General features: G+C 44.5%; 1 protein-coding gene across 1 annotated transcript in view; it reads left to right on the top strand.

Moving 5' to 3' along the window:
- The window catches only part of ACLY (ATP citrate lyase), a 79,275-nt gene that overhangs the window by 8,440 nt on the left and 43,892 nt on the right, over positions 1–26,943 (top strand). Inside the window, exons 2-9 of the mRNA XM_030220551.1 lie at positions 4,465–4,642; positions 14,645–14,767; positions 16,216–16,278; positions 19,193–19,383; positions 20,157–20,236; positions 23,372–23,502; positions 25,882–26,000; positions 26,383–26,519. Coding sequence (XP_030076411.1) covers positions 4,484–4,642; positions 14,645–14,767; positions 16,216–16,278; positions 19,193–19,383; positions 20,157–20,236; positions 23,372–23,502; positions 25,882–26,000; positions 26,383–26,519 — 1,003 coding nt within the window. The 5' untranslated portion in view covers positions 4,465–4,483. The remainder of the gene's footprint in view (positions 1–4,464; positions 4,643–14,644; positions 14,768–16,215; positions 16,279–19,192; positions 19,384–20,156; positions 20,237–23,371; positions 23,503–25,881; positions 26,001–26,382; positions 26,520–26,943) is intronic.

Here is a 26,943-nt window from a genome sequence, read left to right as displayed (position 1 = left end):
TGGGCTTTATCCACAACCAACACCTACCTTCACTTATACTGTAAGACATCACTTATACACACACCAGATGCCTTGACGTGACTTATTGTGGCTTCTAGGAAGAGATTGTTGCATGGCGGGATTTTGTGAGTTTGCTGGCTGTAGACACAGGACGTGCTTCAGGCTGTATTGATAATTGCCAGGCCGGATGAAAATGAATTTGTAGGAAGGTCAGAGCGGAGATCTGTGTGCTGCATTCATCCTCCCCTTTTGTGCCCTTGCCATCCAAAGTCATGTACTCTGATTTTGCTCTCCATTCAGTAGAAGTGGTATCTTATTCTTGGATGGAAAACCAGGCCTAGTGCCTGGCGCTGTTTAGAGTAATTTGGTTCCGTCCAGGGTCTGAAGTACTTTTGTGAGCCTAATGAGAACTAAAATGGGTTTAGTGCTGTTGTGCTTGGATTAGAACATCCTCCTTGCCCCCCCCCCCCCCAAGACCACAGCACCTTTTCCTGGCCTTAGATGAGCCACTGCTTTGCATTTCTGAATTACGCAAAACAATCCAGTACCAGGACCTCCTGAAAGCTGGCCTAGGAAGTTGGCGACTGTTTCCAGTTCATACTCTGTTTTTTTTTGTGTGCAGCCGAGCGGTGTATGTGTGCAAATAGCAATGGGTTTGTCATCTGCTACCAAGCCATTTGTAAAAAGGTTGGGTGAATGTAGTTATGTATTTATGTACAAATCTGGGTCGTGGTAACACAGTAGATTTTTCTGCCACTATCGGCTGCTTCCCTTTCTTCCTCCCTCCCTCCCTCCCTCCCATCAGCCTGCCCAATTATTCTGTCCATACTGTTAAATCATATATCATCTGCTAGCTACAGAGCACAATTGCTTGCAAGGTGTCTGCCGTCATCCTTTTTGGTTTTTCACCATCCTTGGCCCTGATCACTACCAAAAAAGATGACCTTTTTTAAATTTATTTACAGGTATAAAAATATCCTCAAGGTGACTGGGTTTTTAATAGGGGGTGGGCAACGATTGAGAACTTTAATTGAGATTAATCGTGCAATTGAAACTTTTAATCACGTGCTCAATCACGCTTTATCATGGCGTTGCCGTACCAGCTTGTTCCATTTATAGCACATACACTTCAGCTTTCTGTAAATGGCGCAATTAAAGCAACCAACTTGGAAGTTAGTCTAGCAAAATGCAGAAAAGTTGTTGGGCATCTCAAACATAGCCCAGCTAACAACACAAAGTTAAATAATCAGCAGAAATTGAAAGGTCTGGCGGAGGAAAGCTTTTGACATAAGGTGGAATAACACCTACGATATGCTTCAGCGACTTCAGAAACATTGCTGTGCTGTCCAAACAGAATCACTCACTTGCCACTTTGTCAGCAGCTGAATGGGAGAAGATGATTAATAAAGTGTCAAGGGTGATGCAGCCATGCAAAACAGCGACAGAACTACTCGGATGTGAGAAGTCCATTTCATGTTCTGTCATGCCGGAATGGGAGAGAGACTCAGAAGTTGTGCCACGTGGGAGAGAGACTAGGAAGCAGCGCTGGAGGAGTTGCTGGGAACGCCTCTAAGAAGGGTCAGGGGGGTTCTTCCGGTGAGTCGGGGAAGTCTCGTAGGGCTTGAAAACTTGAGACTTCCCCCCTAATTCCTGCACTGCTGTGCCGAGAAACTGAAAATCCCAGCAGTAGATCCCCGGCAAACGAAGGGGGAAGGTCCATGTAAAAAAAAAAAAGAAGGCCAGCATTAAAAATCTCCATCTGCATTAAAAATTTAACATGCTGACAGTTAATGCATTAAATGCCCACCCCTAGTTTAAAAAAAATGTTCATGTAACGTATGTTCCTGCACCTCATCTGTCTAAAAGCTGCTTGTGCTGTTTGTACCAAAGGCAAGTTGAGAAGACTGTTGCTGTTCTGTTCATCAGCCATTCTGGTGTGGACATGGCCTAACTAGTGGGAGTGATCACAGGACTGGAGGGTTTTAAAACCCAGAAGTAATATCGTAATAGAAATATGTGCCTTTTTATTTCACGTATATATAAAATAAAGCTAATATATGCTTGATCAGAAAGAAATGAATGAGGAAGAAGACCTGTGGTGCTGAACGTGATAGCAGGGTATAGCTGGTGCGGAATTATTTCGAACAAGATCATTTCAGAAACCTGGTTCAATCTCTCTTAGTTTCTCAATTAGATTATTGTAATCTGGTATATTTAGGATGTAGTAAAAGTTTGGTGAGGAGACTGCAAACAATACAGAATACAGCAGTTCAAATGATTTTCGTACTGTCTAAATTTGATAGGATCACTCCCAGTTATCTATCATTACGCTGGTTGCCTATTGAGGTTAGAATTTATTTCAAACTGGCGTGTTTTCTCTTTAAACTTTTACATGGCTTGGCACCAGACTATCTATATCCACATTTTATATTCATTTATGCTTTGAGAACAAGACATACTGATACTGTAGGTTATTCTTTTGCATCATCAAAAGGTAAAAAGAGATTACATTTCTTTCAATTAGGGTTGGCATTTCAAGCAGCAAGATTATGGACTATGATTTCACCTATATTTAAATCTTCTCAGTCCTATATTCTTTTTAGGAAAAAATTGAAAACCCTTTTGTTCCAGAAATATGTATCCCACACTGACCACTGATTTACTGTTTTTCTTCTTAATTACTGATTTACTAATTTTCTTTTTAATTACTAACCTGCTTATAATCGAACGAGAAAAACGCTCAAGTTCCGACCTAAATCGGGAGATGGACGTTTATCTCACAAAAACGAATAATACGGTATAATCAAAAGCCAAACTTGGACGTTTTCAACTGCACTCCATCGCGGAAGCGTACAAAGTTGACGGGGGGGGGGGGGGGGGGGGGGCGTGTGCCGTGGTGAAGGCGGGACTTGGGGCATGGTTATCACCTGAACAGAGATGGGCGCCTTTCGCCGATAATGGAAAAAAAGTATGCGTTTGTAGCTAGAATTTAGGGCACTTTTCCTGGACCCTGTTTTTTCACGAATAAGGCCCCAAAAAGTGCCCTAAATGACCAGATTACCCCCAGAGGGAATCGGGGATGACCTCCCCTGACTCCCCCAGTGGTCACCAACCCCTTCCCACCACAAAAAATGATGTTTCACAACTTTTTATTTTCACCCTCAAATGTCATACCCACCTCCCTGGCAGCAGTATGCAGGTCCCTGGAGCAGTTGTTAGGGAGTGCAATGGACTTCAGGCAGGTGGACCCAGGCCCATCCCCCCCTACCTGTTACAATTGTGCTGCTTAATGCTTAGTCGTCCAACCCCCCAAACCCATTGTACCCACATGTAGGTGCCCCCTTCACCCCTTAGGGCTATAGTTATGGTGTAGACTTGTGGGCAGTGGGTTTTGAGGGGGATTTGGGGGGCTCAACACACAAGGGAAGGGTGCTATGCACCTGGGAGCTCTTTTACCTTTTTTTTTGTTTTTGTAAAAGTGCCCCCTAGGGTGCCCGGTTGGTGTCCTGGCATGTGAGGGGGACCAGTGCACTACAAATCCTGGCCCCTCCCACGAACAAATGCCTTGGATTTATTCGTTTTTGAGCCGGGCGCTTTCATTTTCCATTATCGCTGAAAAGCAAAAACGCCCAGCTCACAAATTGTCAAATAAAACATGGACATCTATTTTTTTTGAAAATACGGTTCGGTCCGCCCCTTCACGGACCCGTTCTCGGAGATAAACGCCCATGGAGATAGACGTTTTCGTTCGATTATGCCCCTCCACATGTACTATTATGTCTCTCCTTCCCAGTTAAATGAAACTGGCTTCTTAAATGTTGTAACCCGCGTAGAACTGCGAGGTAATAGCGGGATAGAAAACCAATTTACCATTACCAGTATCTCACGCATCAAATTATAGATGGGTGATACATGCAGATAAGGTCACAGAGTGTTTGAGACAGAGCAGGGGCTTTGAACTCCAAGCTCTTGGTTTATTCTGAGTCATGACTGATTGCTCTCACTGTTTCTCCTCTGCAAGATCCCTTGTGGTGCCAAGTATGGGATAACAGACCATGCAGCTCCAAAATGGCTGGCCTTTGTGGAGGTAGAAGGGGTTGGTGGCAGCAGGATTTTAAACTATTGTATGTATTTTTTTTTCAAATTAAAAAAACCCCAAAATTTTCACAATCCAGATTATTACAAACAAGTCCACATCTAGGAGAGCTAAATAGAAGTACTTAGGTGCTATAACAATAATAGAATATATCAAGAAATGATACCAAACAATATTTAATGCAAAAATCCTGCAAGCATGGAAACATCTAAATTGCCATCCTGAACAATTCAACCTCTTCTAAGTTCTGAAACTGAGGGAGAAACTTCCAGTTTAATTGCATGAAAACGTTTTAAAAATTTGAACGATTGTAAATGTAAAACAATTCTGCTCAGTTGAAGGGTGCTGTTTTCCATTTTGTTGACTAGGTGTTGTCCTTGAGCAGCCATGTCGGCGAAAGCGATATCCGAGGAGACCGGTAAGGAGTTCCTGTACAAATTCATCTGTACCACAGCTGCTGTGCAGAACCGATTCAAGTATGCCCGGGTGACGTACAACACCGACTGGGACCGCCTAGTGCAGGAGTACCCCTGGCTCCTCACAGAGGTAAGCGCTGCTGAATCCAGCGAGAGCATCCACTGCATTCTGATATCTTGTGCTATGAGCTTACACTGTTACGGGGTGTGGGGGGGATTTAAATTAGTTGTTAAGGATTAAAGGAAAGGGGATGGGATTGTACCATCTTTCTGTGGTTACAATCAAAGCGGTTTACATATTATATACAGGTGCAAGTGACTTGCCTAGAATCACAAGGAGCTGTCGTGGGAATAGAACCCAGTTCACCAGGGTCAAAGCCCACTGTGCTAACCACTAGGCTATTGTTTCCTAACTCGGTCCTGGATTACCCCCTTGCCAGTCAGGTTTTTAGGATATCCACAATGAATATGCATGAAAGAGAGATTTACATATGGAGGCAGTATTTGCAAATCAATCTTACGCATATTCATTGGGAAACACTGCACTAGGCCACCCTTTCGCTGGAACAAGTCAGTAAGGGGTAGATTCAAGAAAGCGCACTAAACATAAGGGTGCTAAGCGCCAATTCTGTAGCGGCAATTGTGTGTGAAATTGCTGCTTTAGAATAAGAGCGTAAGTCGGCATGGGTGTGCCTAACTTTAGGCGTGGGCACTTTTGCCTTGTAAATGATAGCCTTGTATAGCTTAAGCGTGTAACCACAAGACCCGCCCCCTTTGTAGTAGCGTGCTGTAGCATTTAGGCGCTAACCGACCGATATTCAGAATGATTTAAGCAGGCAGGAGAGGCTTTTGTCTGTGGCTAACTGCCGATATTAAGCAGCCAACGTAGAACCAGATGTTCAACACCGGTGCCTGGACATGGCCCGGTATCGAATATCCGGGAATATAGCTGGCGGCAGGCGTAAAAATGCTGATTGCCACCGACTGAATATTGGTCAGTAAGTTTCTAGAATAGTGCCGAAGTGCATTCACAAACTACAAATTATTGCCAATTCCACTTAAGGGCTGTTATTGGTATTTAAGGCCAGTTGGTGCCCAATTTAACAGTTAAAGTTCGACGTGCAGCTGGCACTGTTCTATAACTTGTGTACCCAAATTTACACACTCATTGGAAATTTGGGTGCACAACTTAATAGAACCCGGGGGGTAGAGCAGGGATGGGATCTCTCAGTATCGGGTTTTAGGAGCAACTTAGACGCTTCAGAGTAAATTTTCAGCCGTAGTCAACATAGTTTTTTGTGAAAAAAAATATAGATATTGATTGGCGCTGAGTTATATGTATTCACCATAGCTCGCTAGCCATTATCTGTACAGCAAGTAATATTCAGCTGTTTTTGGAACAGCCTATGACTTTACTGAATATATAGGGGGTAATACTCGGCCTGTGATAGTTGGCATTAAAAAAAAACAAAACACTAGCTACCACGGTTACCACATACCAGAACTAAATGTCTGGGTATAAAGCAACTGGCAACACTTTTCCAGGTACCAGCAATATTTGAACCGGTACCCAGATAACTGTCCTAGCTGTGTCGGGATAGTTAGCCAGTTAGCAGACTGAATATAGTCTGGTAACTCTTAGCTCCTCCTCAGACCACCCCCTCACTATCAGGATAGCACAGGGTGGTCAGTGATACAATTTTTGCCAGCATCATCCGGATAATGCCTCTGAAAATTGCTGATTGGTCCTGGTTAGTGCTGTTTATCGGGTAGCAGCATGTATTACCCGGATAAACAGCTTTATTATTGGGCCCAAGGTAATTTATGGCTCCCACCCTAATTTCACCTCAGCCCTAAACAGATAGTGGCAGAGTGGTTAGATTAATTTTTAGTTCTCCACTTTCTGTATACAGGCTGAAAATCTATCGGTGGTGAATTTATACACATGCTGGCCACTGGTATGTGTATAAATCTTTTGGAAACTAACCCCATCTTTTTTAGGTTCAGCCTTCAATCTTCTTTGATACCCTATCTTGGGGCACTGGTTTGCAGTCTGATCATCTGAAAGGGCCATGATGTCTGCAGCCAGCAGGAAAGGTTAATTTAAGTAGTGTATTTTTGTAACCCTGACAATCCGGTTTTATGGGTATTCTGGGGGTTCTGGAAGATTGAGGCTGTGCTGTCCTTTGGCGCAGTGAGTTTACTCAAGGTTCTCCAGCACTAATGTTATACTCAGTGTAGTAAGAATTTTTAGCTTGGTAAAACCACTGCGCTAAAATGTAGTGTAATGGGCATGCAAAACACTGAATTTGAAATTGCTTCTGTTGTAAAACCTGTGCTAACTCCAGCTCAGAGCTGCAGTGAAGAGGGAGCACGGGAAGAAGTCATCTGAGGTGAAGTGCAGCATGACACCCCCAGAGACATTTTATTCGTGATGCAGCAAAGGGCTACAGATCACTGTGATGATAAGCGCTGTGTTTTGTTTTGTTTTTTTTTCCCCAGACAGCACACACTTTTTAATGCTTCTGTAATTTGCATGCCATTTAGTTTACTGCTTTTGGAGTAATGTTTTTTTTTTATTGCGTGCATTAGAGTATTGAAGCTTAATGCACCAATCTAAAACACCACCTACTGCATCAAGGCCTGAGTTTGGAAAGCACTGAGACAAAGGTGAAAAATAGTTAATTTGTTTGGCTGAAATTCTAGAGGCTTTTCTGAGCGTGTGAAGGCCGCTCCCTCACTACCACAGTGTCCACCCGTTTCCTCCAACTATAGACAGGCTCATCTGAGAGGGAAAGATGGACAGGCCTGTGTGGCCGACTTACCCTGCTGTCCATGGAGTACCCCTGTTACAGGTAAATAACCTTGCTCTCTCTCAGGATGAATTGGCCACATACTGGTGACTCCCAAGCTAAGGGTCTGTGGAGGGGTATTATGTAAAGGAAGGTGTATCTGCTCTTTACAGCCTGTGAAGCTGAGGGCAATGATGGAAACTCATCCAGTGCAACAACAGGTTGCAAGTCATAAAGGGAAGATTATAAGAGAAAAACAGTAGGAATGCCGCAGGCCATGTATCACATGACACTCGGGAATTGGGACATTGGTGATGTGAACAAGGGCTGATTGATGGAAGAAAAATAAACCCAAGGGAGCAGGCCAGTGTGCCTGGCACATCAAAGAAGAGCAGCCACAGGAGACCTAGAGTTGGAACAGTTGTTTTGTGAGAAGGGATTGATGGTCCAGTTGTTGGTGAAAGGAGATTGCTAGGGCAATATGGACCAAAGGCGGACAGTAGGGGAGGTCTCTATTGTCTGGTTTCAATGAGCATGTCGCTTTTTAGCATAGATGTCCAAAATGTGGTAGGTTTTGCCTATCCAAGTCTCTTTTGAAGGACTGTATTCTGGAGGACTTGCAAGAATGTGACTTGCAACAGTTTTGGATGGGTGACATGGCTCACAGGATGCAAGTACAAAGACTAGGGGACACTCGAGTAAGTTACATGGAAATACTTTTAAAACAAATAGGAGGAAATATTTTTTCACTCTACAAATAGTTAAGCTCTGGAAATCTTTGCCAGAGGAGGTGGTAACAGCAGTTAGCTATCTGGGTTTAAAAAAGGTTTGGACAAATTCCTGGAGGAATAGTCCATAGTCTGCTATTGAGACAGACATGGGAAGCAACTGCTTGCCCTGGGATTTGTAGTATGGAATGTTGCTACTCTTTGAGATTCTGCATGGAATCTTGTCACTCTTTAGGATTCCAGAATCTTGCTATTCTTTGGGGTTCTACCTGGAATGTTGCTACTCTTTGAGATTCTGCATGGAATCTTGTCACTCTCTAGGATTCCAGAATCTTGCTATTCTTTGGGGTTTTACGTGGAATGTTGCCACAATTTGGGTTTCTGTCAGGTACTTGTGACTTTGCTTGGCCACTGTTTGGAAAACAGGATACTGGGGTAGATGGACCATTGGTCTGACCCAGTATGGCTACTCTTATGTTCTTATGTTCTAAGATTGTAACGGACCATTCAATTCATATTGTGTGTGTGTGTGATGCGGGGAGGGAATAACACTATAAGGTTGAGTAACCCCCATAGTAAGTGATGGAAACAACCTACGCAGGCAGTTCACAAGGGAACCCAGAGCATGAAGGAAGAACTCATGAGCGGGGTTTTCAGACTTCATAGCAGCAGGTGGTACAGGTGCAAACAACCCATTCTACTTAACCTGTAGTAGGGTGCCGTGCCCTTGTCCAAAAGAATGAGCAGCAGAAGGGAAGGGTGTGTGATGAGATGGAGTCATATAGGTCATTCTGGCATTTGGTGTTTAAGGTACAGGATGTGGTGCTGTAGACACCAGAAGTATACAGATTTAACAGGTTATGGTAGCAAGGTACCTTTGTACAAGCTGTTGGGGGGGGGGGGGGGGGGGAATTGCCTTGGAGGTAGTTTGTTTAGCAGATGGTGAAAGCATGTGGTCTGTTCTGCCAGCCATCGGCCTCCTGGAGCAGAAGAGGAGGCACTGTATTTTCGGGGTCTCCTGGAGTGAGAGCACATCCATAATGGGATCCAAGTAACCTGGGAGCAGGCTGTGTGAATTCGGGGATGGAGTAGGATGGATGGGAGAAAATTGGATTTTTGACATTCAGGAAAAATAGACCGAGTAAGATGAATGGGTAAAACGGATTTTTCATGTTCAGCAAGAATAGACATTTTCTGAATAAATAAAAATGGAACTTTGCTGCTCAGCAAGAATAGCCAACAGCAGCAGTAGAAAAAACGGGGTAGAGTGACAGCAGGTAAATTCCTCAATAGGATAACATTCATGATGAATTAATGGAAGGTCAGAAGGTTTTAAAGAAGTGTACAGAGTTATACAGAAACGCCTTCAGGGATTGAATCTTTGCTGGAGAAGTATTTGTGTGTGGGGGAAAAGGGGTCCGCATGGGTGTGTAATTGTGTAACCCAGAGCTTGCTGGCTGTGGACACAGGGTGTGCTCCAGGCTGTATTGGTAATTGCCAGGCGGAGATCTGTGTGCTGCATTCATCCTCTCCTTTTGCGCCCTGCCATCCAAATGTTTGTATTCTGATTTTGCTTCCTGTTCAGTAGAAGCTGTGTCTTATTCTTGGATGGAAAATCAGGCCTAGTGTCTGACTCTGTTAGCCAGGGCGTTGTCTGGTGAAAGGGGTGGGGCATTCCACATTAGGCAGTGGTGTTGTAACAGTCAGGCACCATGACATGGGTTATAAGTATGTATAGTGGTAAGGAATGTTATAAAGCTGATATTGGGAGACAGCCTCTATAGCATCCCAAAGTAACAGTGAGTGGGCTCCTGTCAGAGATGGGTAGGCTTGGAGATATAGTGAGATTGACTGCACAGGTTCAGAATGCAGGTAACTGAACCAACTAGAAAGTGAATGAGGTACCAGGAAGGATGAGGAAAGAACTCCTCTGAAGCATGAAATGTGAATAGCGTTTGTAAGCCCGTAGCAGCAATAAAACAGGTAGTTTTTGGAGGCCACAGCTGTGGTATGGTGAGATACATTTGCATAGAATGGAAGGTAGTACATGCAAATGAATCTCATGCATATTCATGCGTTAGTTCTGGTCACCGTATCTCCAAAAAAGATATAGTGGAATTAGAAAAAGTTCAAAGAAGGGCCACCAAAATGATAAAGGGGATGTGAGGAAAGGCTAAAGAGGTTAGGGCTCTTCAGCTTGGAAAAGAGGTGGCTTCAGTGGGATATGATTGAGGTCTATAACATCCTGAGTGGTGCGAGTAGAAGTGAATCAATTTTTCACTGTTTCAAAAAGTACAAAGACCAGGGGACACGTGGAAATACTTTTAAAACAAATAAGAAGAAATATTTTCAACTTGCTGCCAGAGTTAGCGTATCTGTGTTTAAAAAAAAGTTTGGACAAGTTCCTGGAGGAAAAGTCCATAGGCTGCTATTGAGACTGACATGGCGAAGCCACTTCTTGCCCTGGGATTGGTAGCATGGAATGTTGCTCCTACTATTTGGATTTCTGCCAGATACTTGTGACCTGTATTGGCTAGTGTTGGAAATGAGATACTGGGCTAGATGGACCATTGGCCTGACCTGGTATGGCTATTCTTATGTTCCATTAGATGTTAGGATCAACAATGGCTTGGAAACATTAGGAATCATGAGAGGTCTTTGAGCTGAAGAGAAGGCACAAGGTTGCAGGTCTTGTTTCATCTTGACTGGGACCTCTGATCTATACCCTCGCACATAAACCAGAATTTTCTTTTCTTAATGTGTCCCCCTATGCCTGAGTTACCTTCCATCAAGGCGAGGTGTGTTCAGGATCATGGGGATACACATTGGCATCTAAGTTTGCAGTAGAGGCAGTTGATGTGGCTTGTGGAAGATCACAAGGAGTCGCGGTTAAACTTGAACCCTGAGCCTTGGGCCCCAGTGTGCTGTCGGCAGGGCAGTTGGTTATATGGGCACTGTGGTGGGGTTGGGGGGGCCTGCACATGCCCAGAAAGACCTTTTTCAAGGCTGTAGGAGAGCTACTCCATTCATGACGTTGTCAGATGTCATCACCAGTGTGTGGCTGACTCATCCTGCTTGTCCGTGGAGAAAGGGCTCCATCCCATCTCCATTATTTCCTAAAGGCTGTTTAAAATTCTGACTGAGTTTAGACTATGATGTATATAGCAATGTGCATTTGCGTATGTACATCATTGTTACACTTCTTGTTATTAGAATGATGTTTGGAGAGGAATTATCTTGGATTTAGGAAGTAGGTCAGAACTTGGCTATCTCCCTAGATAATGATTATTTTAACCTGCGGTTTTAAGGAATGTGAATATAGTGATACGTTGGATCATGGGGTTTGGCTTGGAGGGGGGAATTGTAAATTTGATTTTTTATTGCATGCCTGTTTCATGTTGTTTCTTTCCTTGAACTTCTTGGTGAGGTGGTTTATCCAATGAAATGAATAAATAAATGTCTTGATGCCTCTTGATAAAACTTAGTACCTCTGACCACTGGCAATGTCGTGATTGTCATAGCCAGAGCTCAGGAGTAGCAAGAGGCTTCTACAAGACCATTAGTCCAGCAGCAGTACATTGGCCACTATAAATATTTGGCCTCCAGTTTTCATGAGTAGCTGGGCCACTGGATTGCAGTACTTCCTGTCAGAATCATAAGCATTATATCAAGTTTTATGGAGCAACAAACTATTATTATTATTATTAATAACTAAATATTATTGTTTGTTGAAATTAATAAATAGGACATCACACAGTGTTTTCATGGACTAAGAATATTTATGAAAGGAAACCTCAAGTCTCCCGATGGTGGTGCTTAATAAAATCTACCAGCCATTTTTTCAGGAGTACTTGCTACTATCGCTGGTTTCCTATTTAAAAAGAGGGAACAAAAGAAACAGTGGAAGAAACTCAAGCGACTGTTTCCAAAAAATCCCCCCAATCTCCAAATTGAGAAAACCATTGTGAGTGATCCCAAACTAAAGCCGTTCCCAAAATCAAAAATCAAATGGACAGCACAAGCTAGCTTGTAATAAAAATTAGAGCTGACTTATCTTGTAGCGGTCTGGCTTTCTGCATGAATTTTAGGTCCTGAGCCCCCGTTCTGTTTTCTGTCGCTGTATTATGAGCATTATACCTCTTCCTTCTTTCTCGGGTCACCGCTTTAAAGGAAAAGACTGTGAAGAAATGCTGAAAATCAGGGATAACAGCTGGAACGCAGAACCACAAAGCAAGTGCACATGTCCAATTAAACTGCCCCAGTACGGGTGCCTTGTTTCACCTGCTGCATCAGGAACTAATCCTTTCGAAGGACATGTCAATCTGAAAAAATGGCTGGTAGATTTTATTAAGCATCGCCATTGGGAGATTTGAGGTTTCACTTCATAAGTATTCTTACTCCGTGAAAACATTGTGTATTGATTCCTTATTTATTAAAACATAAGCATTGCCATACTGGGTCACACCGAAGGTCCATATAGCCCAGTATCCTATTTTGAACAGTGGCCCAGTCCAGGTCACAAATACCTGGCAAAATCCCAGAAGAGTAAAACAGATTTTATGCTGCTTATCCCAAGAATAAGCAGTTGATTTTCCCAAGTCCATCCTAATAATGGCTTATGGACTTTTCTTGTAAGAACGTGGTCAAACTTTTTTTAAACCCTGCTAAGCTAACTGCTTTTACCACTTTCTCTGGCAACAAATTACAGAGTTTAATTACACATTGAGTGAAGAAATATTTTCTTAGATTTGTTTTAAATTTACTGCTTAGTAACTTCATTGTGTGCTCCCCTAGTTCTTGTATTTTTGGAAAGAGTAAACTAGCGACTGACCTCTATCTGTTCCACTCCACTCTTTATTTTTTTTAGACCTCAGTAGGGTTGAATGAACACCTTGCTGCCCAAGGGTTTCTGCCCTCTAGCCTTTACCCATGCACAGCTTCTGTGCAGGATTGAGGCTTTAAGTGGAGGGTAGGGGGAGGCTTGCAGGGCAGTTCTATAACGCGGCATGTGCAGTTGTGTGCATCCTGCTCATGTAAGTGGCACCTTAATTGGCACTTCCTTGTGCCATTGCACTTTGTGCTATTGTAAGGTAGCACTTAAGTGCTAAGGCATGTTCTATTCCATTCCATGGGGCCGATATTCCGACCATGGGAGGTAGCCCAGCCAACTCACGCGGTCAGTGCTAAACCAGGGTATTCAGTGCCAGGCTGTTTCCGGTGACTGGCATTGAATATCCGGTTTATTTTTGGCCGGTTTGAACATAACTGGTGTGTATTTCCATCCCTTAGCCCCCCCCCCCCCCCCCCCCCCCCCAAGGGAGGGAAAACACAGATAAGGAAGAGAACTTAGATTCCATTAGGCATAGCCAGTAATTTACCTTTTATTAGCATCTCACAGAGCCAAAAAAATACAAACAATAGTTCTCTCCCTGAAGCAGGTTGTCAGTCAGCATCCTGAAAGACAAGGACTGCTCTCTAACAACTCCCGGACATCACATATATATACTGTTGCAAATTCCATTTCTCATAAATCATGTGATTTCCCATAAACTAGCACCATTAGGTTGCCTTATACCATATATGGATTGTTCCTGTATTCTATCAGTCTCTCCTGATGGGAGTTCACGTGCAAAATCGGCACCTATTGGCTAGTCAGTTATCTGTTCTGCGTGCACAGTCAGAACAATACCCTTGTGTTCTGTCTCTCTATCGATCTCCCCAAATGAAACAATCTGGACATGTTAGGCTCACACTATGTCCTCAGCCTGTCTCCTAGCAACTTACAAGGTTACGTCCACCCTATATGAAAAACATACTCAGCTGCAAACAAATGCTATGAAGTGTCAGTTCTCAGCTCCTGAGAAAGCAATGATTGTTACACAAGATGCTGAGTTAGTAGGCTAACTAGGCTAACATGTGAGAACCAAACTGACAGTACAGGCCTTAGGCCTAGCCCTTAGTAATAGGCCTAAAAAGAGGAAAGAATATACACCGGCTAAGTAGATATATTCAAACTTAGCCGCTTATGTTTAGACCGGCCAAAGATATCTCGTATTCACACGGCCAAATATAGCCGCTAAAAAGAGGGACTGAAAATCGTGGATAGCCAGTTATATTAACTGATATAACCTGTTATCCACTAACTGGCAATATTCAGTGGGAGATAGCAGGCTATCCTCCACTAAATATCACCAGATAGCCGGTTATGAGGCATTTAACCGGCCATGTACTGATTGCTTTTGACTATTGAAGGGGGGGGGGGCAGTATAACCTTAAGGGGCTGGAGCATGAGCTGGCCATAGACATGTTATCAAATGACACATCCGACTTATCCCCCACTTAACGCACCAACTTGCACAAGCCATTGACCTGGCGTAAGTGGTCTCACCTAAAGCCTGGCATGCCAAGATGCCATTATAGCATTGACGCTCTCAGTGTACATCATTGAGGTGCCAAGTTCTAGAATTCCCCCCTTATTTATCGGGCAGTCCGGGATTATAAGGTGCAGCTGAGTCTTGCAGCTGTCTCTCTTCCCAGTAAGAACAGGGAATTTGATGTACCTTCAGCTGTTTTGTAACCTGTTTCTCCTTGCTGGTTGTCCTCCCTCCGCAGCCTCTGGTAGTGAAGCCTGACCAGCTGATAAAGCGCCGAGGGAAGCTGGGATTGGTTGGAATCAATCTAAACCTGGACCAAGTGAAGTCATGGCTGAAACCACGGCTTGGACACGAGACCACAGTAAGTACAGCCAGTCAGTCAGGGCGGTGCTCCTTTTTGACTGACTCTGCAGAATCACTTTTCTATCCTGTAAAGAAATGCTTAGAATTTGTATTTGCAGGAATTTGTGGGGTTGGTGAAGAACTACTGTTATCTCTGTAAAGCTCAGTGGGGGGAGTGGAGACGAGATATGTTTATCTAATCCTGAGCCTTAATTCAAGGATTTTGCCAGTTTACAGTCACTAGGGAAGTGAATGTACAGCTCTTTCCTTTTGTCTGTTGTCCTTTATCTCCTGCATATTCAAATTGCTCTCCCCAACATTTGTGTTCTGAGACTAGCCCTGTAACAAGAGGCATAGAACCTACTCAGAGAGAGAAACCTGCACTAACATGGATTTTTAGTATATTATAATAACTTTATGGGCACACTAAAACAAATTAATGCTTCTCAATTGACATGTCTGAGAATTGCTATCTGTAGCCCAGCTAAAAGTGCATATAGACTTCCGGAGCATCTGTGCTTTTAGGCATGGGGAAAAAGTGCCATTCTGCTCGCATTTTAGGTTGGGGGGTGTAAAACAGCATTCAGAATATTGGCATTTTGAAAAGTTTGTGTGCTGTTTTACGCTCCTTGGCTGCCTGCACAGGCACATGATACACAGATGCTTTTAGCTGGTATACGTTGTGCTAATTTTCAAAGCAAAACTACCTGGTTGATTTTTATTAAAATCTGGTGCAAACCCCATGTTCCGAAAGCCTCCACAACTATGAGGCAGTTTGAAAATTACCCCCTCCCCCACTCTATATGCTTTACTTAAGGTGTTGTGTAACTTTTCTCCTGTGTGAGAAAGAATATAGAGATAGATAAAAATGGTTGAAGTGGTTGTTAAATTGTTGGTATTTGTCTATTTGTAATGGGGGACAGATGTAGAGGCTGTGTTGTACGGGAGTCCCCTGGACTGCATGGCATAATCCACTTCGTTGGGGGGGGGGGGGGAAGGAAGAATTAGAGCTCCGTTTTCTCTGTTGATATGTGCCATGGGATCCCCTAATACTGTCTGTTACAGTTGAAGACCTCACAGGCCTCTTGGAAGCAAATAAAGAAACACAGCCTGGTGCCTGTGAATTTCGGTTCTTTGTAGTGTGCTCTCTGGGCCCCCTTTCCCTTTTGAAGGGCTATGAGTCTGATAAGAACATAAGCTTCGCCAATCTGGAACAAACTGAAGGTCCATCAAGCTCAGGATCCTGTTTCCCGACAGTGGCCAATCTAGGTCACAAGTACCTGGCAAGATCCCAAAAGAGTATAATAGATTTTATGCTGCTTATCCCAGGAATAAGCAGTGGTTTTTCCCCAAGTACATCTTAGTAATGGCTTGTGGACTTTTCTTTGTGAACACGGTGTGTGTGTGTGAGAAGCTGATCTGTGGCCTGTGTTTAATAACATGCATTTTTTCCTTCATTATAAATAGATTGCTAAAGCAAAGGGTATTCTGAAGAACTTCCTGATAGAGCCTTTTGTACCACATAAACAGGTCAGTGCTCCTGTTGGGCAAAGGTGTGACATGATGTCTCTTGCTTCATGAGATGGTTACAGTCTGATCTTCCACAGACTAAAAATGCTGTTTAGTGTGTCATGCTGACCTGTAAACAGGACAAATTAGGGGTGCTCTGCCACTAGCCACTGTACAAAACTGAAGCTTTTATTTTAAAAACAAAATGTGCTTTTGTGATATTTTATAAAGGTGGCCTGAAAGCCAGGATCACATTTGAGATGTTGTCGCCCAGTAGGCAGGAATGAAGAGCTGGGGGTTGTGAGGGAGTGAAGGAAAGAGAGCTAGGAAGAGGGGAATTTGGCCATCCTTTGGGCAGTTGTCTAAGCCTGCTGAAAGCTGACAGCCTGGGCTTCCGAAGCCCATTATCCCCAAACAGTAACCAAGCCAGCAGAAAGCGTGAACAATGCAGAGAACAGACACAGCTCTAGAGGATCCAATTTTGTAACCTACAGTTAATAAGACGATAAGAATATTTTTTATGATACATCAAAGTTGTTCTAAAGCAATACAGAACTTTCCCATGCCTCTGAGGAGGAGATGTGAAAGACCGTATGTTCTCTAATTTGATGATGTAGTTATTTATAAAGCAAATAAAACTTCTTTTAATTCTAGGGCTAAATTAAGACCTTCTCCCTTTTATAACCTGGCAGTAATGAGTGGCTTGGGCTGTCCTAGCTCAGAATGCCTAATTGACTGTGGAGACTGTGGTTGACGCTCTTGTGAGGACCCCCCTGGTGGAACAAGAGTGGGATTTGCTACTGAAAAGAGAATCGGTTTTGCTGGCATCAGGCCTAGAATTATCTTATGTTGAGGTTGGAGGGAAGGAATTGGAGGAGGAAGAAGAGGAGGATTTAGTGAGTGGCGGAACCCAAAGAACAGGCAGCTCCGCAGGTAAATCGCAGTGGAAGAAGTAACAGTGTGGACGCTGTGGGGTGGATTTAACCCCAAAGTAACCCTTTTAATTATAAATTGTGTAAGACTAAGAGCTTCTCCTCTCCTCCCCCTTTGTGAGCAGTGTTTAATTGTAATGCATTTTTGTTAACCTTGTTTGTAACTTCATATTGCCATTCTTGTTCATAAGGAACAATCTTTGCAGAACATACATTTTTCCGTGATTGTATCCAAGGAGAACAAGAACAATCTTCTATTAACAAACATCAAAGAACAAGAAGCTTGCAAATTCTTTAGGGATTCCCACACTTTAATACCATGAGAAGTTAAATCTAAAGTTCTTACACACTAGTTTACCTTATAATATCAAACGGTGGGGGAGTGGGGGCGGGTTCTATTGTGTGCTTACTTACATATAAGACCTTATCTTCCTAAGCTGGTAGAAAACCACTGGAGAGATCTAGATATCTAGATTGGACGGGCCAACTGGTCTTTATCTGCTTTTTATTCACTGTGTAAATTCAATTTACTTCACTGCCAGATATTCAGAACCCTGAGTCGTCTTAACTCGGAAATAAACAAGAATGTAAAAAAAGAATGTAGTGTAGATTTAATTATGTTTGTGTGTGCTTGTTTATTTACCGGAAAGGTGCCATGTAAGACTGTAGGGGCAGAGAGGGGGAGGGATGCAGAGGGCTCAAAGCACCGAGGGATGTGAGTTTGGGTTTCCTTGTTGGCTAGCAGCTTCTTTACTTATGACATCAGAATCTTAGGGGGAAACTAGGGGCTGTGGAGTCTGTACATCAAACCTCCGACGACAACTATCCGATTCCTACCAGTCTTAGGCTTTAAGTTTTTTTGTAATGGATCTAAAGTACTGGTAAATGTAAGTTATATAAACCAGTACTTTAGATCCAGGACACAAAAATATATATAAATATAAAATGATATGTTTATAATAATGTTGTAAGTTTTTTTTTTTTAATGCTGGAGTCGGTACATTTTTGCCAACTCCATCACTACAGCCCTGCTTTTTATGTCCCTCAATTCTTATCCCTGCTGCGTCACTGAGGGACCATTTTATTAAGCCACATAAGCGTGTACACGCGCCCAACGTGCTCCAAAATGGAGTTACCACCCGAGTACCGCGTGGCTTTTGCAGTAATTTCATTTTTGTCGCACATCCAATACGCGTGTCCGAAAAATTATTTTTATTTTCGGACACGCAAATCAGGCACGCACCAAGTGGCATTTGACGCACATAGGTCATTACTGCCCGGTTATCGAGTGAGACTTTACCGCTAGGTCAGTGGCTGGCAGTAAGGTCTCAGACCCAAAATGGATGTGTGCCAATTTTGTTTTAGCTGCATGTTCATTTTCGGCAAAAATTTTAAAAAAGGCCTTTTTTTTTTTTTTTTTTTTTTTTTTACAGGTGCGCTGAAAATGGATTGGCGCATGCCCAAAACCTGCACCTACACTACCGCAAGCCATTTTTCAGCGCACCTTAGTAAAAGTACCCCTGAATCTCTGGATGACTGAGGCCTCATTTTACCTTTTAGTACTGCAGGCTTTCACCTTGACTTGCCTTTTAGATGAGCTCTGCCTGTTGTAATAAGTATCCTGCTTTGTGAGGCCCCAGTCCACCTCCCAGAGTCAGTGGAAATAGCAAAATAACACAGAAACAGGCCTTTGTAGGGAGAAAGACCATTTTATCCATAAGGTAAGCTTGTTATAAATCTACAGCACTTGGGACAAGATTATTATTATTACAAAGCATCTGCTATAGGATGTAAGATTCAAGCCAAGAACGAATCTGATGGAAGGTGTTCCTCTGTACGGTGCTGACACCTGTCATTTGTAAATATCCTTTGGTAAAAGTAAAATTCCAAAATCCCACTGTATCAAAATAGTAATATCGAGAAGTCAGGTTTCACCACGTTTGGCTTCAGAAAGCTGGCTTTGAATTGTTTTGACTAATCCCATCACTCTGGTCTGTGTCCAGGAGGAGGAATTCTACGTTTGTATCTACGCAGCCCGCGAGGGGGACTACGTGCTCTTCCACCATGAGGGTGGTGTGGATGTCGGAGACGTGGACTCCAAGGCTCAAAAGCTCCTGGTGGGGGTCGGCGAGAAGCTGGCCATCTCTGACATTAAGTCGAAACTTCTGGTTCATGCTGCCCCGGACAAGAAAGAGTAAGACTGAGAGGGGGGGAGAGAAAAGGCAATAGAATTGGCAACAAAACGTTGTAGTCCTAAAAGCCTTGGAGAAAAAGTAGGGGTGGGCCAAAGAACTTCCAGCATCCAAGTATAAATGAACAGTATTTATTGGCAAAGCACCCGTATTTCCAAAGACACTGGGCCGTGTTTTGGCAGAGAACTGCCTGCCTCTGGGGTCAAAATGCTCTGTCAAATGTAATTTCCAGCGCCAGAAACAGGGTACTGTAAAACAAGCTGAAGCAGCTTTTGAGCGCCAAAGTTAAGCGGTAAAGTGCAGGAGAAGCTTCCTAATTTTTCTGTGCTGATCATTATACAGCAAACCCAGATTGTGGTGTCTTTCCCATTTCATTGCTTGACCGTACACTGGAGCTGTCCCCCTGCACAGATGCTCTGATTCTGGGCTAGAACTTGGTTTCTGAGCAGGCAGACACGGGGAGTGAATCATCAGCTAGCTGGCTTCCTTTAGGAGGAGATTTATTGATGGGCTGAGGACTGTCAGATTAAATTGGCTGGCCCCCATGAGGACAAACAGTTATCTTCTCAAGAGTAACGAACATTACATTACGTGGGAAAACTGACAAACAGGACTATGAGAGGCTGAAGACCAGATATGATTGGATTTCTTCATCAAGGATAAAATGACTGTAGGCAGGTGTTCCATAGTGCCCAGTATCTGCAGGCTTCCTCAGACCTCCTGAATGTGTTTCTGACAGGGGCTATATGTCTCTTCTTTTTTTCTTCCTTTGCAGTATCCTAGCCAGTTTCATCGCCGGGCTGGTCAGCTTGTACGAAGATCTATATTTCACTTATCTGGAAATTAACCCACTAGGTAAATTGCTGTCATTTTCAACTAGTTGCACAATGCCTGACCATGCTGTGGCTTATGCACAGTGTGAAGAGGGTTTACTTATGTCACTGAATCCTTCCCTAGATGAGGGGTATGTCCACACCCTTCCTGGGATGAGCTGCTGGCTGTTCCCCCTCTCACTGTAGAACAGAGGAGTAGCCTAATGGTTAGTGCAGTGGCCTGAAAACCAGGGGAACTGGGTTCAATTCCCACTGCAGCTCCTTGTGAGTCTGGGCTAGTCACTTGACCCCCCATTGCCTCGGGTACCTGTACATATTTCATAGAAAAAAAGCAATGTATAAAACAATTGAAAATTGTTTTTATTTCATAAGGCATTTGCAGGCCGATGATTAGGCAGTAGAGGCCATTAGCACCGTACTTGCACCCGTGTTTGCTGTCGCCCGATGATCAGAGCCGGCAAGCATGTGTAACAACAAGCTTGCCGGTCTGAACGCAATGAGTATGCAAATGCCTGTTCCTTCCCAGGGCATCGCCAAATAAAGGCATTGCTCCTGCGGAAAACCGTACGTCAGCTTAAAGCTGGTATTAGAACTTGCCGGGGCATTGTGGAGACCCTGTCCAGCGTGGACCTCCAAACTCCCCCCCCCCCCCATAGCAATAAAGAAAATACCTGGTAGTCCAGTGGGACCCTACTAGCTGCCCCCCACACCCCTGTACCTGGAAGCAGGAGGAGGAAGGGCTTGGGGGGAGCACCAGCCCACCATAGAGGGGGGCAGAGAGAACTGTCCCACTCGACCACCAGGTAATCTCTTTATTGCTTGGGGGGGGCGGTGGACCTTCAGCCCCTTGTGTCCGGGGAGTGATGGGAGGTCTGGAGGTCCACCAGACTTCTATGCTCTTCTGTTCGGCTACGTTTGACAGGTCCGGGCTTTTTTTTTTTTTTTTTACAGCCCAGACCTGTCAAACAAATTATGCGGGAGGATTATGCCTTAGGCGCATGCCCAGGCACAGTCCTCCTGCAGAAGTACCCCAATGATCAACACTAATATTGTGCATAAATTTGCGTGCTTTTAACGTTGATCATAAGGGCTTTATTTCCCCGCACAGTTCCAGTGCTAACTTTACAGCGCGGGGAAATTGATCACGGTATGGTTCTGAAAAGATATAAGACTGAATTACATGTTAATGGTTAATAGCTGGCTATTTATATGTTAAAACCTTTGTGATACTTGTAATGATGTACCTGTTTGTAGTTTTGGATTACATATGTTTATATTGTAATCCTCCTAGAACAAAGGACTGTGCAGAATATAGATGTTAAAAATAAATAAATAACTATGGGGATCTTGTACTAAAGATTAGCTCGAGTTATCTGCAGCAGGGCCCATTTTATTCCTATGGGCCTTTCTGCGGATAACTGGAGCTAATCTTTAGTACAAGACCCCCTATGTAAACTGCTTTGATTGTAACCACGGAAAGACGGTACATCCCGGTACATTCCAGTATTATCCATTTGTAACCACCTTTGGCTGTGTCTGTTCATAAGGAGGCTCATTTTCAAAGCACATAGACTTACAATGTTACATAGGTTACTGTTAGGCTCATTTTCGAAAGAGAAGGACGCCCATCTTTCGACATAAATCGGAAGATGGACGTCCTTCTCCCAGGGTCCTCCAAATTGGTATAATCGAAAGCCGATTTTGGACGTCCTCAACTGCACTCCGTCGCAGGGACGGCCAAAGTTCAAGGGGGCATGTCGAGGCGGGACTTGGGCGTGCCTAACTCTTGGACGTCCTTGACCCATAATCGAAAAAAAGAAGAACGTCCCTGACGAACACTTGGACGTTTTCACCCGGACCTGTTTTTCTTACGACTAAGGCACTAAAAGTTGCCCGAACTGACCAGATGACCACCAGAGAGAATCGGAGATGACCTCCCGTTACTCCCCCAGTGGTCACTAACCCCTTCCCACCCTCAAAAAACATCTTTCAAAATATGTCATGCCAGCCTCAGATGTCGTACTCAGGTCCATTACAGCGCATGCAGGTCCCTGGAGCAGTTTTAGTGGGTGAGGGCACTTCAGACAGGCGGAACCAGGCCCATCCCCCCCCCCCCCCCCCCCCCCCCCACACACCTGTTACGTTTGTGGAGGAAACAGCGAGCCCTCCAAAACCCATCACAAACCCACTGTACCCACATCTAGGTGCCCCCCTTCACCTGTAAAGGCTATGGTAGTAGTGTATAGTTGTGGGTTTGGGGGGCTCAGCACACAAGGGAGCTATGTATCTGGGAGCAATTTCTGAAGTCCACTGCAGTGCCCCCTAGGGTGCCTGGTTGGTGTCCTTGGCATGTCAGGGGGACCAGTGCACTAGAAATGCTGACTCCTCCCATGACCAAATGACTTGCATTTGGTCGTTTCTGAAATGGACATCCTTGGTTTCGAAAATCGCTGAAAATCAGAAATGTCCATGTCTAAGGACGTCCATCTCTAAGGACGACCACATTTAAGGATTTGGACGTCCCTGACAGTATTTTTGAAACGAAAGATGGATGTCCATCTTGTTTCGAAATACGTGTTTCCCTGCCCGTGGATCAGGACGTTTTGCAAGGACGTCCAAATCGAAACGTGGACGTCCCTTTCGAAAATGCCCCTCCATATAACTTTGTAGGTCTGTGTGCTTTGAAAATGAGCATCTTAATGTGCGGTTGCATCCTGGGCTACCCAGCTGTATTCATCTCCTCAGGATTTTTAACTGTTCTACTGTGTGAAAATGCTGCACAAATGTCCTCTTTGCGTGTAATGTTGTAAGGTGTCTGAAAATGATAATCAGTCCAGCAGCACCCCTCCACCTCCCCCCATTCCAGTTTACTTGACAATATGAGTGATTAACTATAGACCAGTAGCAGTGGAGCATCTTTTTTGGTTGGTTGGACAGACCAAACAAACCAAACTGTGGCCCTTCGTCCAGCTGCTGATGCTGTGTTGAGCAAAATAATGGTCAGCCATGGCCTCAGTGGATCAACTCCATTTTGCTGCTTGTGAAAGCTAAGTGATTATTTCTCCTGACAGGGAATAATAATAGGAAGGAGTGTTAATAATTTTTGTTTTAAGAATAGAAAATGTTGCCACATTTCTTTCTCCTCTCTTGCACACAGTTGTGACAAAGGATGGTGTTTACGTCCTGGACCTGGCTGCGAAGATTGATGCCACGGCAGACTACATCTGCAAGGCGAAATGGGGAGACGTGGAGTTCCCGCCTCCATTTGGGAGGGAGGCGTATCCAGAGGTGAGTGGGCCTATATGGGAGACACCTGAAGCATTCTGCACGCTGGAAGTTTCTGAAGGAAGCTTTAGAGAACCCACATCCAGGAAAATACCCTGCAGCTAGGGTAAATATTCTCTCCCCCCTCCCCCATGTTATAATACAGGTTGCTATTCACTGCAGACTGACACATCCCTATTAACATCACCCTGTCTGTAAACTTGTGATCCTGTGTGTTCTAAAATTCTGGAAGGGATGGAGCAGCATAGAGACTGGCTCCGAAGCACCTCTTGGTTTGCAGAACACGACTTCTCCCTCTGAACCTGTCCGTTTTAATAAAGAGTTTGGAGGATGCATTAACAATGCTAGAAGTCCATTTAGATATTATCTTGAAGGCAGCTTGCCAAATACCAGCACTTAACTCAGATTTCTGTCTAGTAAATCATTTTAAGTGCTGAGGCTCTCGAGCTGTCTGCTGAAGGTCACTCCAAGGTTACATCTGAGGTTATTAAGAATTAGAATTTGTGGTCCACAGTGGGGTCGGTGTTGTGACATGAGACAATCCTAGCAGAGCCAATTGCTGTAAAAGATGATTCTGTTCCCCTCCTCCCCACCCTTTAAGTAAGTGTAGATAGGAAAGTGCAGCTTTCTGGTGCATGACCACCAGGACGTGCTTTTGTTTTGACTGATGACTCTGGATATGCACCAGAAGATTTGCGGGCTTTAGTCCCAGCTGAGACAGACGTCCTGACCAGATAATACATGTGCTGCATCAGTGGACATTTACAGGCTTTTTTTGAAAGAGAAGGGTGCCCATCTTTTCGACACAAATCGCAAGATGGGCGTCCTTCTCACAGGGTCGCCCAAATCGGCTTAATCAAAAGCCGATTTTGGGCGTCCTCAACTGCTTTCCATCGCGGGGACAACCAAAGTTCACGGGGGCGTGTCGGAGGCATAGCGAAGGCGGGATTGGGGCGTGCCTAACACATGGGCATCCTCGACCGATAATGGAAAAAAGAAGGGCGTCCCTGACGAACACTTGGACGACTTTACCTGGTCCTTTATTTCTTACTACCAAGCCACAAAAATGTGCCCTAAATGACCAGATGACCACCGGAGGGAATCGGGGATGACCTCCCCTTACTCCCCCAGTGGTCACTAACCCCCTCCCACCCTCAAAAAAAATTTTTTTTAATATTTTTTTCCAGCCTCTATGCCAGCCTCAAATATCATACCCAGCTCCATGACAGCAGTATGCAGGTCCCTGGAGCAGTTTTAGTGGGTGCAGTGCACTTCAGGCAGGCGGACCCAGGCTCATCCCCCCCCTACCTGTTACACTTGTGGTGGTAAATGTGAGCCCTTCAAAACCCACCACAAACTCACTGTACCCACATGTAGGTGCCCCCCTTCACCCATAAGGGCTATGGTAGTGGTGTACAGTTGTGGGGAGTGGGTTTTGGGGGGCTCGGCACACACGTGAGCTATGTACCTGGGAGCAATTTCTGAAGTCCACTGCAGTGCCCCCTAGGGTGCCCGGTTGGTGTCCTGGCATGTCAGGGGTACCAGTGCACTATGAATGCTGGCTCCTCCCATGACCAAAGGGTTTGGATTTGGTCGTTTCTGAGATGGACGTGCTCGGTTTCCATTACCGCCGAAAATCGGGGACGACCATCTCTAAGGTCGACCTAAATTTCACGATATGGGCGTCCCCGACCGTATTATTGAAATGAAAGATGGGCGCCCATCTTGTTTCAATAATACGAGTTTCCCCGCCCCTTCACCGGGACGTCCTGCGAGGATGTCCTCAGGAAAACTTGGGCGCCTCTTTCGATTATGCCCCTCATAGTCAAGACTTTTAAACTTACCAAAAGAGCTAGTGAGCAGGATATAAAGTCAGTTCATTTAGAGGCTGTAGAAATCACTGTGGACGCTGAAAATAGGATATTTGCAGCATTTACTAAACATTACTAAAAGTTAAAAAGCCTGTGATGTTAGAATCTCATTGCTAAGCCAGGAATGTCGGTCTCAGCATGTCCCATGTGTGACTTCCTTATTCATGGAGAGGTTGTAATTTAGTAGGTGCCGTTGATGGTGTCTCTTATGATATAAGATTGTCGCTTGATGAACTTCTGCTGTGAGGCTCTTCAGGTGGTGGCACTCTTTGGTAGCACTAAACACAACCCTTATCCTGGTCTAGCACACCAACAAATTGACCTGTGGTAATTTGTAGCAGTTAAAGATAAGGTGAGGCGATGGGCCCTCTGTCTCCTGCCTCTGGCTCATAGTGGAACAGTTCAGATAGTGTTCCACTGTGTGTTGTAACTGAAGGATTGGGGGATGGGAAGTGTCTGGGGCTATGTCAGAAAGTGGAGGAGTTTATTTGGTGGCACTTTTTGTTGGCAGGAAGCCTACATCGCAGACCTGGATTCCAAGAGTGGGGCCAGCCTGAAGCTTACCATCCTGAACCCAAAGGGCAGGATCTGGACCATGGTTGCAGGGGGTGGAGCTTCTGTGGTGTACAGGTGAGACAGCCACGCCCCCCCCCTCCCCCCCGTCACTGAGGGACTGAAATAAAGTCAGCAAAGTTTTTCTAGCAGACAAGTCCATTAACAACTATGAGCCAGGCAGGCTTGGGAACCACCACCCCTTAACTGTCAGGAGAGGGAAGCAAACAATGGGGAATGGATATTGGGGATTTTCAACAGACCAGGATTGGCTATTCTCAGCAACAGGATGCGGGGCTCAATGGATCATTGATCTGACCCAGCATGGCAGGTGGAGGATAGAGGAAGAGTCTCCAGTTGTTGATGCTTTGAAAAAAAAATGCTGGGAAGGGTTGAAGATGTTCCTTCTTTCAATTATGGGGCTGCCCCTCCCCCCTTTGTTTTGTTTTTTCTATCCTAGTGACACCATCTGTGACCTAGGTGGTGTGAATGAGCTGGCGAATTATGGGGAATACTCTGGTGCACCTAGTGAGCAGCAAACCTACGACTATGCCAAGACCATCCTGTCCCTTATGACCCGGGAGAAGCACCCTGAGGGTGAGGAAGAGCGCTTACAGCTCTTTTAATCGCTTAAAACACGTGTGTTGAGTGAACTGCACAATTCTCAGTACCTGGTGCACGAGAGGCTGAGTTGTCTGGATTTGAACCTGGAGCCTTTTGGGATATACATTTGAGCTGCATTTTCCCACTGACCTAGGGATTATTGTCTGATTTTTGTTCTTTTCTTCAGTTAGTAGGGTGATGGGTAAATGGAACAGGGTACCTTGTTCTTGACCTGCATAGCTGTACGAGAGTATAGCTGACTGGAGATGTGAAAACCGTATGCATATGTTTCTTGCAATGTGGACAAACAGCGAGCAGATCAGTAAACAGTCCACCTTATTGTTGAATCACAAATTGATAAAATGCCCAACACGGGCCGTGTTTCGCTGAAAGTGGAGGAGTGGCCTAGTGGTTAGGG

Source organism: Microcaecilia unicolor, chromosome 12 (genome assembly GCF_901765095.1).
Source record: "Microcaecilia unicolor chromosome 12, aMicUni1.1, whole genome shotgun sequence".
Classification (NCBI taxonomy): domain Eukaryota; kingdom Metazoa; phylum Chordata; class Amphibia; order Gymnophiona; family Siphonopidae; genus Microcaecilia; species Microcaecilia unicolor.
This window is presented reverse-complemented; position numbering and strand designations above follow the sequence as displayed.